Source organism: Arvicanthis niloticus, chromosome 2 (genome assembly GCF_011762505.2).
Source record: "Arvicanthis niloticus isolate mArvNil1 chromosome 2, mArvNil1.pat.X, whole genome shotgun sequence".
Classification (NCBI taxonomy): Eukaryota; Metazoa; Chordata; class Mammalia; order Rodentia; family Muridae; genus Arvicanthis; species Arvicanthis niloticus.
The window spans coordinates 122,278,533-122,294,745 of record NC_047659.1 but is presented as its reverse complement, the minus strand read 5'-3'; the positions used below and the strand labels follow the sequence as shown (position 1 = coordinate 122,294,745).

The window sequence follows — 16,213 nt, the reverse complement described above, 5'->3', positions numbered from 1 at the left end:
ACGGCAGTTCTGGAGGGTGGGACCAGTCCAACCATCCTCTCTATTCCCACATGGATGGGCCCAAAGGCAGTGAGTGGAAAATGGGACTCATACCAGAGCGTGGCACCTAGAGAGCTGCTGGGCTGTGCTCCTGACACCTCCTCAGACGGCTCCTCCCATGCATTCCTACACACTGCCTCCTCGGTAAAAGCAGCAGAACCTGTAGGGCTCCAGGGGACTGTCCAATCCTGCCTTTCTTGCTGGCTGCCTCTCTCCCAAACATGTTATAGACCTCACCACCAGGGGGCTTTTGCACATGACTCTCTACCTAGCCTCTTTCACGGAGCTTACATCTATCTGGTCATCTTTCACGTTGGAGGATACTTTCTCCGGGAAGCCCTCCCCGCCAAGCCCCTTATTAGCCATCCAAATACCACTTGGCTTCTTTACTTGTCTGTACTCTGATTTACTAGACTGGCCATCTGACTGATGTTGCTTTTCCTGGTCCAGACTTTCAGATTCACAGTAGCAGAATTAATGACCCTAGTAGGATACCTCACTCGCCGTGCCCCAGAGCCCGAGACATGGTTGGTATGCAAATTTGTTGGTTGAATGAATATCGTGGCTGTTACTGTTTCCCTAAATTCTTCCTCTAACATTTTGGGGTGTGTTTAGGTACACCCCTTAGATGTCTTCAGAAAGCTTGTCCAAATCCCAGGAGTGGTAGAGCACGTCTGTGATCCCAGCCCTTGGGAGGTGGAAGCAGAAGGCTCTGAAGTTCAAGACCATCCTCAGCTATTACAGTGAGTTTAAGACTAACCAGGCTAGAGCTTCCTATGATTCTGTCTGGGATTGACAAGGTGGCACATGCCTTTAATCTTAGCACTTGGGAAGCCAAGGCAGGAGGATCCTGTGTGTTCAAGGCCAACCTGCTCTACGTGACAAGCTACTGACCAGCCAAGGTTACACGACAAAGCAGAACAAGAAAGAAAGAAGAAAGAAGAAGAAAACCAAAACCAAACCAAACAAATACAAACCGAGTTGCCAGGAGTGGGTCGATCTTGGCCAAGGCAAATGGCATTACAGGCAGGGCTCTTCTGTGGGCACTGGGGCACTGTGTTCTCCAGGGCACCCACTCGTCTCCCCAGTATGTCTATTGATGCCATATACCAACCAGCACTCTGCTGCCTCTCAGCTTTAAGTTCACACCCATGCTCGGAAGGAGGTTCACAAGTTTGAGGCCTAGATAAATAGACCCTACCAAAATAGACTGGGAGCGGGAGGGAGGGAGAAAAAGAGAGGGGAGAGAAAGAAGAGAAAGAGATACCCATACCTTTAACCCCTAGCATTAGATAGCCAGAGCAGAAAGTTTACAATGAGTTCAAGGACAGCCAGAGCCACATAGGGAACCCGTATCTCAAACGAACTAATGAACAAATACTAAACAAATGAACCAACGGAAAAACAAACGAGAGAGAGAGAGAGAGAGAGAGAGAGAGAGAGAGAGAGAGAGAGAGAGAGAGAGAGAGAGAGAGAGAGAGAGAAAGAAACTGGGTACTTTCCTCAGTACTGGTGGGCCTCCTATAGTTCAACGTCTGGCCTGCACTCAGGGAATGATGATGTCGAGCTTTGCCGGTAGAGGGCGCCAGAGAGCACGGTGGGCAGAAAGTTCCTTGCCCGTGTGTGTCCATCTAGAGATCACCACCCCAGCCACAGCGCTGAGTAGCTGTCAGCGCCTTCGGAGCCCCCCTGCAGCTCTCCCCGGGGTAGAGGCCCCCCACGTTGAACCTCACATCAACAGATGTCCTCGTTCCACCAGCCTCAGTCCCTGCAGCTGCGGTTGTCCTGACGCCCAGTAACTATGGAACAGCTGTGGCCGAGCACCCACGCAACTTCTCCACATCCATTCTAAGAAACCTAGAGCCCAGCAATAGAGGAGCACCCTGCTTCCTCTAGGGAACTTTAAAGTTCCCTTTGTGTCCTTGTTACCTTGCCATGTAAGCTTGATCTTTTTCTGTATTAACCAGACCCGGGTAGTTTTCTGTTTGGTTGGTTTGGTTTCTTTTGGGGGAAATACTGGAAGTTGAACCCGGGGTCTTGTACATGCTCGGCAAACACTCCATTTCTGGGTCATATCCCTGCCCAATCAGCCCATTTTAACCACAATGTAGTAACTCTGGATTGAATTCAGGTTTCAGGATGCTCCACCTCCAGTGCTCCTAGTCTCCACCCACCCCAGGTGTCAGACTAAGGGACTCTCATTCCCTCCCCCTCCATCCCACACAATCATTGCTCTCAAATCTCTTCACATGACTAATTCCTTCTTGACATCTGTTCCTCGGAGGCCCTAAACACCGACGCTCCTCCATCATGCTTAGAACACAATCTAGTGGGGCTCCGTGTACCCTGCTCCTCCTGCTCCTCCGCTCAGGACCAGCTATTTTCCAACACACGTCCTTTCTTCTCCATCTGATCCGGAACCTCCTTCAGTCATTGTGGCCTCCTTTAAGTTCAGACTGGCAAATCAGATCCCACCTCAAGGCATCTGCGTGCATGCATGTGTGTGTGTGTGTGTGTGTGTGTGTGTACTCCAGGTCTCACACACAAGTAAGAGAGGTTCTGGCTGGGGGAATGTAGCTCAGTGGTAGAGCATGCGCTTTGCATGTGTGAGGTCCCGAGTTCAATCCCTGGCATCTCCAAGCAGCCATAAATTTACTTTGCCGGGCAGTGGTGGCACACACCTTTAATCCCAGCACTTGGGAAGCAGAGGCAGGCGAATTTCTGAGTTTGAGGCCAGCCTGGTCTACAGAGTGAATTCCAGGACAGCCAGGGCTACACAGAGAAACCCTATCTTGGAAAACCAAAAAAAAAAAAAAAAAAAAAAAAAGGGGGGGAGGGGTTCTACAAGCTGCACAGCCTCCATCCTCCACCCAAGGCCTGTTCCCTGATTCCACTCTACCCTCTTCAGAAGAGCCACTTCCCTTAAGAGACTCTTCACCTGCTTCCCAGACTCCTTAGCCTGCTTTGTGGCACTTGTCTCCCACAACACAATATTTCACTCCATTATTATTCACTGTATTGGCCTCCACAGAAGAAAGGTCTCCTCTGTGAAGCCAAGGACTTGGTCACATATACTGCAGCATCCCCAGGGCCTGGAATCTTGCTGGGTATACCGTGGTGCTCGTTAAAGATTTGTTAATTGAAGAAGGGTGTTTTGTCTTTGCTACTGCCCTTGAATGCCTTCTCCATCCTGCCTTCCCCCACTTCATCCTGCCTAATGCCCAGCCCCAACCCACTTCTCTAGGAAACCCTCCATGACTTGTTCCTGCCTCCACCCCCATCTCAACGGTTACATTTAGATAATAGATATAGTCCAAAGGGGACTCTGCAGGAAGAAGAACGCAGGCTGCTTTTATTGGAGCAGAAGGGAGCTGAGGAGACAGGACAGGAGGAAGAGTGAGGGGAAGGGAGGAAGGGAGGAAGGGAGGAGGGGAGGGGAGGGGAGGGGAGGGGAGGGGAGGGGAGGGGAGGGGAGGGGAGGGGAGGGGAGGGGAGGGGAGGGGAGGGGAAGAAAGGGTCTCCTGGACTGCAGAAGTGGTTTGCAGGGGGCAGGCGGCAGACTGTGATGTTGGTCACTTTTTCCACTCTTTCTTCTCATAATCCCAGTGGGCAGCCAGGCCCTGTATGGGGTTGCTCTTCATGTCGAGGAGGCGCTGGAGCTGCTGGGCTTTCCGTTCTTCTGTCAGGGTGACAACCTTCTTAGGGAACACTGCAGAGAGGGCAAGGGTGAGACGGTGGCAGCCCAGGTCCCCAGGGCCGCTCCGTCTCTGAGCCTGGTCTACAGCCACACAGTCAGGGTTCCCTGCACCTAGGGTGTTCTTGCTATCTCCAGGCTGCCCCCCACCCCTCTGCTTCTGTCTGTCTCTGTCTCTCTTTGTGAAACATGATTTTACCATGTGGCTCTAGCTGTCCTGAAACTCACTATGTAGACTAGGGTGGCTTTGAACTCATGGAGATCCACTTGCATCTGCCTCCCCAGTGCTGGGATGAATGGTATATACCAGCAGGCTCTCCAGACTCTCTTGAAAAGAAAGGTCCAGGACCCGGGCTTTGCCTTAGACCTATTGCAAGCTCCTTCCCCACAGGGAGTCTGTTTCCTCGTTTATCTCCATGACCAATGGCAGATTGATTTGAGGACTGCCTGGTCACTCCCAATCCCACCACTTCTGCACTGTGTGGCCTTGAACAAGTTACTTCACCTCTCTAGGCTCTGCTTCCTCAGCAGCAGGAGTAGGTTCTGTCTGGAGTGCTGTGGGGATGGAGTGTGAGCAGTCGTGAGGGTCTCTGACTGTACAGATAGGAAGCCCTGGCTATAGCCTCTCCCTAGACAGGAAAGGCAAGGGAGCTCCTTCCATATCCTGTATCCTGCAGGAGATCCTGGGGAGTAGAAGGTAGGTCCCCGCTGTTCACTTTACAAACTAAAGGAGAGGCAGGAGCGGGAAAACAAAACAACAAAACAAAACAACTAAGGGAGCAGCCAGGCAGAGGTGCAGGCCTGTCATCCCAGCACTTGGAAAGCTGAGGCAGGCTAGACAGATTAAGGACAGCCTGGGCTACATAGTAATGATAAATACCAGGAGAGAACAGCATTTTACCCAAAGGCTAGACCCTCAGAGAAGGACTTGAGAGACCCTTACCTATGGACTAGAGAAGGCCCAGGGGCTAGAGCTCCCAACCTATATACACTGCTCCCTAGGGTGACCCTCCTAGCCTAGGCTCTATCCTGGATACTTAATTTTCTCCTCCATTCATTTACTCATCAGAGGGTGCACAGTGTGAGCTTGCATGAGCTACAAAGCATATGTGGAGGTCAGAGGAAGTCGTTGTCTCCTTCCAGCACGTGGCTCTTGGAAACTGAACTCAAATTGTAGACATGATGGCACACACCTTCCTTTACCCAGTCCCACCAGACAGAATTCTTCACTGTCCCCAGGGCTCACTGGTCAGCTAGGCTGGCTGCAGGGATCCTGCTGCCTCTACCTTCCCAGTGCTGGAATTACAGATGTGCTCCACCACGGCCCAGCTTCAAAAATAATAATAATGATAATTACAATAATTATATATAACATATAATTATTTATTATATATTTATAATATAATTTATCTTTTAAACTCATATATTATACAATTATACACTCGGTGTTCTGCCTGAGTGTGTGTCTGTTCACCATGTGTGTGCCTGGTGCCTGAGGAGACAGGAAGAGGATGTCAGATCCCCTGGAATTGGACTTACAAACTGTTGTGAGTTCTTGTTTTGGTACTAGGAAAGAACTCAGGTCTTCTAGAAGAGTAGCCAGTGTTCTTAACTGCTGAGCCCTCTTTTTGGCCTGACATCTTGGCTTTTTGTGTGGATGCTGGGATGGGATGGGAACTCAGGTCCTCATGCTTACTTGGTAAGAGTCTTTACTGACTGGGCCATCTCCCAACCTCATCACTGATACTCTGTATCCAGCGGTGGACAAGAAGGGCCCCAGAGACACAGCAAACCCTGAGCTAGACCATTTCCCAAAGATGTCCCCATGTCTGTGCAAAACAGGAACCCCATCAAGTTCCTACAAAAATCACAGCAGGCCACTCCCAGTATTTGGGAGGCAGAGGGAGAGGCAGGCAGGTCTCTGTCAATTCAAGGTCAGCCTGGTCTACAGAGAGAGATCCAAGGCAGCCAGGAGTACATAATGAGACCCTGCTTAAAACAAGTAAATACCCAAAGGACTGGCTAATGGCTTAACGGGTGAATGTGCTTGCCATCAGGCCTGACTCTGACACCCAAAAGCTGTCCTCTGACCTCCATACTAAATACAATTTTAAAAGAAAGAAATGACCCACCTCCAAAAGCAGACGAACAGAACCAACTGTGATGACTCTTAGTGTTCTCAGCACTTGAAATTTTACAGCAGAAGGATGATTGCTGAGGATCTGAAGCCAACCTAAGGCGACTCGGTGGGCTTCACACCAGCCTGGGTGTGGTGCTTTCAACAAGAATAGCTCCCATAGGCTCCCAGATTTGAATATTTGGTTATTAGGGAGTTGCCACTATTTGAAAAGCATTGAGAGGCATGGCCTTGGAGGAGGTGTGCCACCAGGGGTGGGCTCTGAGATTTCAGAAGCCCAAACTAGGCCCAATGTCACCCTCCTTCCCTGCTTCGTGCTGATCTGGATGTAGAACCCTCAGCTACTTCTCCAGCACCATGTCTGTCTGCATGCCACCATGACAGTGGACTAAACCTCTGAAGCTGTAAACGAGCCTCAGTTAAATGCTTTCTTTTATTAGAGTTGCCATGGTCATGTTGTCTCTTCCCAGCAATAGAACACTAAGACATTGGGGTAAAGAATAAGACCTTACTTATTTGGTTGGTTGGTTGGGTTTTCAAGATACCATTTCTCTGTGTAGCCCTGGCTGTCCTGGAACTCACTCTATAGGACCAGGCTGGCCTCCAATTCAGAGATCTGCCTCCTGAGTGCTGGGATTAAAGGCATGTACCACCACTACCACCCAAAGACCTTGCATGGGGGCGGGGGTGTGGATTCCCAGAAAAGGGACACTTCCCACATTTCCTAGCTTTCCTTGTAGCTAAGCAAGGACATGTGATCATCTGTAGGCAACAGGACACGAGCAAAAGTGGCTAGTCATGGAAACCCCATCTTATACATCAAAGGCAAGCTTCCCTTCCTGTTAAGTGTGATGAAGCAGAGGCTCTGTGGAGCTGCCCTCCTGCCTGGATTGCCTCACTGGCCTTTTCCTGTGAGAGAAGAATTAAACCTAGCAGGAATGTATACCTAACCCTACTCTCAGAAAGGGGACTCCCAAGTCTGAGGTCAGCCTGGGCTGCATAGTAAACTGCGGTCACCTTTAATCCTAACACTTGGAAGGCAAATGGATCTCTGTGAGTTTGAGGCCAGCCTGGTCTACCTAGTAAGTTCCAGTCCAGCCAAGGCTAAATAGTGAGACCCTGTCAAAAAAAAAAAAAAAAAAAAAAAAAAGAAAAAGACAATAGACTCATGTCTTCTAATTATTGAAAATATGTTAAGAAATATGTAGTTAATACCCTCTTGGATCTATAGCCCTCTCATTACATCCTCCGGAGAGCACAGAGAGCTGGGTGTTGCTAGTTCCCATTTTGCGGATGAGAAAACTAATGCCCAGAAGAGCTAACTTCCCTACATCCCCCACTAGGTGGCCATGTTCTATGTTCTATTCTTCACCCTCTCTGTGGAGACTTTTCAGTACCCTTCAGATGAGTCCTAAATATGGTCCCATGAGAACTCAGCCAGTGGCCACAAACACAAAAGACAGAGACGGCCTACAGCCATATGACCCGTCCACTCACCATAGACCCGCTGCCACCAAATCACCAGAGCCGTGAATCCGATGAAAAAGAAGACGCAGCCCATCACCGTCTTCCATTCGTTGGAGCGATGGTTCATCTCTGCGAAGGTTTCATGGAACTGGAGCCGGTACACTGGAGGCAGGCAGTGTGTGGAAGGGGACTCATGCGTAACCATACCAAGGACCCTGGAGCCAGCTATTGGCCCCTGAGACCCTTGGCTGTCACTTCCTGCACCATAAGCCGTTCACTCAGCCTCTGTGTGTGCTAATGTGGGCACATGGACATGTATGTGAAGGCTGGAGGTCATGCCTCATCTTCAATTCCTTAATCCTTCTCTATGTGTATTTTAAGAGTCTCTTACTAAACCTGAAGCTCGCCGATTCGTCTAGACCAGCTGGCCCGAGAGATTCTCCTGTCTTGGCCTCCCTACAGCTGGGAGACTGCAGAGCAGCACTTGCCACCCAGTTTGTTTGTTTGTTTGTTTGTGTTTCCTGAACTCCATGTGCTCACACTTGCATGGCAGCACTTTATTGACTGAGCCATCTCCCCAGTGCCCCAGTCCATTCTTGTTTGCTTCTATGTTTTGCTTGTTTTGAGCTAGAGTCTCACCCCTGTCTCTGCTTCCTAAATGTCGCACCCTATAGTCAGCTCATCCATCAGATCCTTATTAAACACATTCTGTACACAAAGCATGGCAGCCCTGTGCACAGCAGTGACCAAGTTGATCAAAAATTCCTGGGCTGAAGAGATGGCTCAGTAGTTAAGAGCACTGACTGATCTGCAAGAGGTCCTGAGTTCAATTCCCAGCAACCACATGATGGCTCACAACCATCTGCAATGGGATCCAATGCCTTCTTCTGATGTGTTTGGAGAGAGTGACAGTGTACTCACATACATATAAATAAATAAATAAATAAATAAATAAATAAATAAATAGTTAAAAAAATTTCCTACCCTCATGGAACTTAAGAGGGGAGACACCAAATGTTTCAGCAAATGTATTAGGGGTGGGGTGGGAGAGCTGCCTCCATTAGGGAGACTGGGAAAGCCTCTAAGAGATCTTGGAACCCAAGTTTGGGAACAGAGAAAGTCAAGTTGAAATTAAACAACAACACGGGGTGGTGGCACATGCCTTCGGTCCCAGTACTGGCCAGGCAAAGGCAGGCAGATCTCAGTGAGTTCAAGGTCAACCGGGGCTACATATTGGATTCCAGACCATTCAAGATATATTCTGAAACTCTTTGTTCAAACTCTTTTTCAAAAAATCAACCTAAATGTCCCAGAACTTCTACAGATGGGGAAAGGCCAAGGGCAGGGCGGGGCCTTAGGAGCAGTGAGCCCCAGCAGGAGGCAGATCCCACAGGACCTGGCTGGCCACAGGGAAGACAGGCTTGGATCCATTCTTTTGGTTTGCTTTTTGGGGGGGGGAAGGGGCGGCGGGGGGGGGGGGGAGAGACAGAGTTTCTCTGTGTAGCTTTGGCTATCCAGAAACTCACTCCATAGACCAGGCTGGCCTCAAATTCAGAGATCCACCTGCTTCTGCTTCCCAAGTGCTGGGACCAAAGGCGTGTGCTACCACTCACTGCCCGGCTGGAGTTGAGTCCATTCTAACTGAAAAGGGAAGGTGGATTTCTAACACAGGACAACAAAACCAAACTTTTATGTGACAAATTGTTATCAGGACTTTCCTGCCTCTCCTCCTCCTGCTGAGAATTTATCTGCTTTGTAGCGCTTACCCTTTGGAAGAACAAGGGCTCTGTTCGCCAATGTTCCCAGCACCCAGATCGCTGGTTGCACACAAGAGGCTCTGGTTTGTATCATTATATATTTAAAACTATAAAATATTAGTTTATTTTGGGAAAGAATCTCACTACACAGCCCAGGCTGCCCTTGCATTTGCCATCCTCCTGCCTCAGCCATTCCCAGGGCTGGGATTACAACTGTGTATTGCCATGCCAACTTAAAAACTTTAATTTTGCTTAAGCTGTATACCTTCTAGTAATTATCAAAACATAGTCACAGTCAGATCCCTACCTAGGCTCTGGTATGGCTACTGGGAGATGTGTGGATCAGGCCTATTGTGGTCCACTACCCAGCATGGTGCCTCAGCTCAGACCAAGAGTCACAGAGTGAAAAATCAACAGAGGGGACAAGGAATGTCTGTGTGCCAAGGACCTGGTCTCAGGAGGACTTCAGGAAGGACGCTGACCCTATGTTCCTTCTTTTCCCCCTTCCTTCCTTCCCTGCCTCTCTTCATTCCTGGTCACCCCTCTTTCCCTTCCTCCTTACAGTTCTTTAAGGGTGTCGGCCCCAAGTGAACAATGTTTCTCTGTACTTTAAATAGCTCTGAAACGGCTGTGTGAAGGAAAAATGAGAGCTGGCAGGGCTTCCTGGGCAGAGCTGTCTTGGGCTGGGCAGTTTGGCTGCCACAGTGACTCTACCCAGAGCAGCAGAAAGAAGGGGGGAGGTGGGTGAAGGTGAGAGCAGGGGAAACCATGGCAAGAAGTCCAGGCTCAGCTGCTGTTTGCTGAGGGCACTGGTGCCATCCTGTAGCTCACCAGCCTTCCCAGAGTGTGTGGTGTAGCTGTGGTAAAGTCCCAGAGCCTTCTGTGTGGGAACAAGTCCTGACCAATCTCTAAGCTAAGCTGTGTGGTAAAGCTGTGTGGTAAAGCTCACAGTGAGTGAGTGACTTTATCTTCCTGAGCCTTGGTTTCTTATGGTTGTGGGACCAGCTGCTGGCCAGTTAATGGTGGGTACGTGGACATATTTAGTGTGGTGACATTTGAAGTAGGAAAGACGGAAAGACCGGGGGTGGGGGTGGGGGGGAAGAGGGTAAGCTGGAGAGATGGCTCAGTGGTTAAGAGTACTAACTGCTCTTCCAGAGGTCCTCAGTTCAATTCCCAGCAACCACACGGTGGCTCACAACTGTCTGCAATGGGGTCTGATGCCCTCTTCTGGTGTGTCTGAAGACAGTGATAGTGTACTCACATACATCAAATAAAAATAAGTAAATAAATAAAACAAAAGAGGGGTACTCCCTTTCTGATACAGAAGGGAGAAGGAAGGGAATGAGGGAGGGAGAGGAGGGAGGAGCAGAGAGGGAAGGAGAGTGGAGAGGAAGAAAGAGGGAGGTTGGGGAGAGGGGGAGCAAAAAGGAGAGGGGGAGGGAGGTGGAGAGCGGTGGGGGATGTGGAAGGAAGGAAAAGAAGTCAGGCAGAACACTGGGCATTTAAGCTTACATGGCAAGGGTGCAGCCTGGCTTGTCTCCAACTGGATTGCCAGGGTCTGCATTTGTAGTGGATGCCTAGTAAGACACCCAGTCAGTGAGTGAGTGAGTGAGTGAGTGGGCCAGCTTCTGTCCATTGGTACCTCCCGAAGTAAGAGATGTCTGCCACCCCAACTAGAATGAGGCAGATAGCCAAGGTTAGCCCAGGGCCACATAGCCCTCTTACCTCTGGGCTCCCTACCACCTCAACTGCCACTCTGTGCCCTACTTAGTGTCATAAGGACCCCTCCATACCTGTCACCTGCTGTGACACCTTTCTCCATGTCACTTGGATTCCCCATCTGTCTTTTGGACCTGTATTCCCAGGGACACATCCAACCTTAGCCACACATCCTGTCTCACACCATGAGGTCAGTTCAGGTGACTCTCCTCATGTCCACTATGTCACTAGCTTCAGACATAGGCTCAGTGAATAAAAAGGGTGAGTGGAACTTCACCTCCCTCCCTGCCTTCCCCTTCTCTCCAGCCAGCCAGCCTCCCTAGCCCAATACTTACAGGCCACCTTCTCTGCTTGGCTCAGTTGGGTCCAGCTGCCCTTCTCTTTCTCCTTCAGGGCCCGCTGCTCCTCACTGAGCTCTGTGCAGAAGGGTTCATCCGGCATGGGATATGAGCGCTGGGCATAGCAGTCAACGTAGGGAGTCATCCTCCGCTGGCTGCCAGCTGCAGGTACAAGGGAAGGAGCTGTGTCCAGGCTTCCCCAGAGTCACCCTTCCTTAATCATGACTTTAGTTATGGGCAGGCAGTACGTTCCTTGTTCACTGTGGGCCAGCTTAAGGCTTTCAGGTGAATTGCTGCTCATTTGCCACATGTCACTCTGAGCCAGAGGATGTGGTCGTCTCTGTTTCACAGATGAACACATTGCTCTTTCAAGCAAGGACCACAGCCAGGGCTGCAGGTCACCACCTCCTCTTTGCTGCAAACCTTGTTTGGGAAGGGTTTGAGAAGAAGACCTAAGCCTGAGAGGAGGTCCAGTAAGGCAGAGGCTAGGCGTGAGGAAGGGCTTAAAGAGGGAACTGAGATCCATTTGAAGCGGCACACAAACTATAAAGTGCCCTGTGCGTGGCTTTACACGTGCCTAATGGGGCTTCATTAGAGACAGCTGGGTTCGCACTGCCACTTAACATGCAAGTCACTGTGCACAGTTGAATCTGAGCAGCCTCATCTAGAAGGTATGGGTGAGAAAGAGATTGTTTCACACCTCAGTGGAGGCTCCCAGCTAAGACATCCAAAGGTCCTCTGGGGGAAGAGAGACCAAGAATATATCTCAGTTAGTAGAGTGTTTGCCTAGTATACGGGAAGCCTGGGAGCCTGGGGGTGTGAGACGATCTGAACATGGTGGAACATGACTGTCATCTCATCACTTGGGAGGACTTAGGAGGCAGAGGCAGGAGGATTAGAAGTCCAAGGTTGTCCTTAGCTACACAGCAGTTCCCAAGTCAGCCTGGTACATTGACAGCCTTTCTCAAGGAAAGAAAGAAAGAAAGAAAGAAAGAAAGAAAGAAAGAAAGAAAGAAAGAAAGAGAAAAGAGAAGGAAAGAAAAGAAATAGAACAAAAGGAAAGGAAGGGACCTGCAAGTGACTCAGGGTAAAGGCAGCTGCAGCGGCCTGACACCTGAGTTTGATCCCTAAAGTCTATGCAAATGGAAGGAGCAATTCCACAACGTTGACCTCTGACCTCTACAAGCATGGTGTAGCAGGACCCCATATATCCTGCATGCATGCAGTAATACATTTAAATCACCCCCATACATGGTGCAAAGAAGCAATGATAATTTTTTAAAGCACCAAAGGCCTGGCACATTGCAGTATTCAGTGATCATCAGTCCAGAGAGGACAGTTTCCTTCCCGCCTCTTCCAGAGGCTTTCCTTGGTAACTAGCCTTCTTGCAGACTACTGGGTGATCCTGAGCAAGGCTAGGAGGTGGAAGGTCTTGCTAGAGCTCTCTCTCTCTCTCTCTCTCTCTCTCTCTCTCTCTCTCTCTCTCGGTTTTTTGAGACAGTCTCCCTCTGTAGCCCAGGCTAGTCTCTAACTCACAATGATCCTCTTCCTTCAGTCTTCCAAGTACTGGTGTTGTAATGGATCAACAAATGTTATTGACATTATTCTCCTAAGCATCAGGCAGTTCCTCCTGCTATCTGGTTGAAATCTCTCCTGCTTTAGACCTCTTTCTTCTGACCAGTCCTGACACCAAGGTCTGGAAAGAATTCAGGGTCCCCATCCTGTAGCAAAGGCCTCAGAGGTAAGATGTGGCAGCCGAGCTCTAATGAGACCTGAAATGAAGGGGGTCTGCCTCTCCTTCCTCAGCTGCTCCATTTGCTGGAGAAACTTGGTCCAGGACCCAAGGACAGGATCAAAGGAAGTGACACAAACTAGTTAACAGGCCTCCCTGTCAGATCTCTGGATTTGTGCTGGGCACTGGGATCTGAGACTTACCAGCACCTCCTGGGCTGTGTGTCCCTCGAGTCCTGAGTCCTCCTGTCCTCATTACCAGGCTCCGGGCAGCTCTGGAAAACATCTGCAGGACAGGAGACACGTCTGGTTCAGCGCTCTCTGACTGCCCCTCAGAGTCAGATTCTGATTTGCTGGTCCAGATTTGTTTAATACCAGCATGGGAGTTGATGGGGGCTCTAGACCAGTGGCTCTCAACCTTCCTAACGCTGCGGCGACTCCTTAATACAGTCCCTCATGTGGTGGTGACCCCTAACTGTAAAATTATTTTAGTTGCTACCTCATAACTGTAAGTTTTGCTACTGTTGTGAATCCTAATGTAAATATCTGGTATGTCAATGGTCTTCGGAGACCCCTGTAAAAGAGTCGTTCAATCCCTGGTTGATAACCGCTGCGCTAGATCTTTGGAGTCCTCTTGGGTTCTCCATTCATCGTTTGGGAAGTGGGAGAAAGTCGAGCCACTGGGTTTGAGCTGAACAGTTTAGGACGAGAAACCCTTCGCTCTGATGCCAGCCTCCCATCAGCCACGTTGGGAAGCTCCACTAATTGTCTGCCCCCAGAAGAAAGTCCTGCGCCTCCTCCCCGCAGGGCAGTTAACCCAGACCTCTAAGCGGATGCTCTATGCCTGGTTCCAAGGTCTCCTTAATTGACTGCCTACGTGCGCTCTGCCTGCTCCGCTGCAGGAGGAGGGGGCAGGCTGCGCCTTACCATCTCTCCGGACTCGGGACACGCAGAGTCTGGCATCCCAGGGACTTTAGAGTCCAAGGACCAAACTGGGTCAGCGGGTGGGAGAGGCAGCACTTACTTCTAGGAAAAGGGCCAGCCCATCCTCTGGAAAGAGACCCCACTTCTGGGGCGGGGGGGGGGGGGGGCGGCGGGGCGGTGATGCTCGGGACTGGGACCCGACTTTAAAACGGGTCAATGGGGAGCCTCAGCAAAAGACGGCGGTGTGATGATGGGGTAAAGGCTTAGGGTGGCCGCCAGGAACTCCCCACCCCCGCGACCCTTCCCTCAGGTGGGACTCACAATTGCAAGCTGGAGGCGGCGGAGCTACCCAGAGCTGCCCTGCTGAGCGACTGGCAGAGAACCGCAGACCGGGCTGAGGGGACCAGAGCACGCCCCGCCTCCGCCCGCCACCCCCACGTGGGAACATCCCGCCTCGTTCTCTTGTGCTGGGCCACGTCCCCAGGGGCTCAGGAAAAGAGAAAGGTCTGTGGCTTCCCGCCGGGTCCTCACCAGTGAAGGGACCTCAGCAGACCTCCAGCTGACAGAGGAACAGGAGGAGAACCCTGACACTACACCTTTCTCGGTGCCATCCCCACCAGGAATGCTCTCTGGTTTTATTGAGTCAGGGTTTCCTATAGTCCAGGCTGGCCTGGAACTCACTATATAGCGGAGACTGGCCCTGAGCTACCTCTTGCCTCCACTTCCAGGGCGCGGAGATTGCAGGTTTGACTCCAGTGTCTCATCAGCCTTCAAGTACCACGTGGGCTCTCCTGGGCCCTCCACCCTAAGAGAGGTGCGGTAAGGGGAGAGGGGAAATCCTCCTTCAGTCACAGGCCACCAGTGGTCCCAGGATTCTAGAGGTAGAGGCAGGAGGATCACAAAGTTGGCTTTGCTACAAGACACTGTCTCTAAGGAAAGAAAGATAAAGCCTCCTCCCTGGATTTCTCATCTGAGCTGTGACTCTCAAGAAGTGGCCTAATGGCTCTGAGCTCCGGTTCTCATTCCCATGTGAGAGACCAAGGTTGGTTCCTACCTCATGTATCTTGCTTCACAGGCTGTGATACTTCATTACCAGAAAATCCTCAAGTACATTAATAAGTAATTACCTACTGACCTAGCACTCTGAGGGCAGAGACAGGCCTCTGTGAGTTGGAGGCCAGCCTGGTCTACATAGCTAGTTTCAGGCCAGCCAAAGCTACATAATGAGACATCACCTCAAAAATAAAAACAAAGAAAAAGGAATCATGTATTGATACTGTGCTACTGAAGCCGTTTAATCCCAGCACTTGGGAGGCAGAGGCAGGAGGGTGTCTATGAGTTCAAGGCCAGCCTGGTTTACATAGTGAGATCTAGGACAGACAGGGCTATGTAGAGGGACTTGGCCTCAAAAAAAGACAAATAAAGAAAATAGCCGGGCAGTGGTGGCACATGCCTTTAATCCCAGCACTTGGGAGGCAGAGGCAGGCGAATTTCTGAGTTCAAGGCCAGCCTGGTCTACAGAGTTAGTTCCAGGACAGCCAAGGCTATACAGAAAAACCCTGTCTCGGAAAAAAAAAAAAAAAAAAAAAAGAAAAAGAAAATAAATTATTGTGTGTATGTATGAGTGTGCATCCCCACTGTGTGAGCATGTATGTGCTATAGTAAGCCTGTAGAGTTCAGAGGAAGGTTTCCAGGAATCATGGGTCCAGAACCAAACTTGTCAGAGTTGCTCAGCAAGTGCCCTTTTCTGATTATGAGTTCAAGACCAACCTAGGCTACAAAGTCATACCTCTCTTCAAAAGTGGGCAGTGGAGATACATGGCTTATAATTCCAGCATTCAAGAGGCTGAGGCTGAAGGATCACACTGAGTTCAAGGCCAGACTGGGCTACATATGGATTACCAGGCCAGCAAGGGCTACATTTAAAAAAAAAATCTTGCTTAAAAAAACAGGGCAAAGCAAAACAAAAACAGTGGAGGGATGGGAGGCAGGTGATACAGCTCACACAGAATGCTTGCCCAGAATGAGGGATGGGAGCCAGGTGATACAGCTCACACAGAATGCTTGCCCAGAATGAGGGATGGGAGCCAGGTGATACAGCTCACACAGAATGCTTGCCCAGAGTAAACACCTGCAGGTTTGATCCCAGCACTCAAAACAGAACTTTGTCTTTTTCCTTTCTCTCTCTCTCTCTCTCTCTCTCTCTCTCTCTCTCTCTCTCTCTCTCTCTCTCTCTCTCTCTCTCTCTCTCTGAATGTATTATTGAGACTGACCCAGTGCAGCTGCATGCATTACCAGTCTACAGTGAGAAGCCACACATACTTCCTGCTCTTACAGGTTCACAGTCCAGTTCCAGGCAGAGGCAAAGACCTGTTAGAGCCCAGAGACGGAAAGACCTGAGTGTTTT

General features: G+C 50.2%; 1 protein-coding gene across 2 annotated transcripts; it reads right to left on the bottom strand.

Annotated features, from left to right (window-relative positions):
* Window positions 1–3,522: 3,522 nt before the first annotated feature.
* Cox4i2 (cytochrome c oxidase subunit 4I2) lies at window positions 3,523–14,224 on the bottom strand. 2 transcript variants are annotated; one of them, XM_034495809.2, is made up of 5 exons: window positions 14,128–14,224; window positions 13,087–13,168; window positions 11,149–11,313; window positions 7,368–7,499; window positions 3,523–3,748 (listed from the first exon to the last, which is right to left on the bottom strand). In XM_034495809.2, the coding sequence occupies exons 2-5, from the start codon at window positions 13,166–13,168 to the stop codon at window positions 3,612–3,614; spliced, it is 516 nt and encodes a 171-aa protein (XP_034351700.1). In that variant the 5' UTR covers window positions 14,128–14,224; the 3' UTR covers window positions 3,523–3,611. The 2 variants fall into 2 exon arrangements, with proteins under 2 accessions (XP_034351700.1, XP_076786102.1); XM_076929987.1 differs by lacking the exon at window positions 14,128–14,224 and adding an exon at window positions 13,810–13,828.
* Between the last annotated feature and the right edge of the window lie 1,989 nt (window positions 14,225–16,213).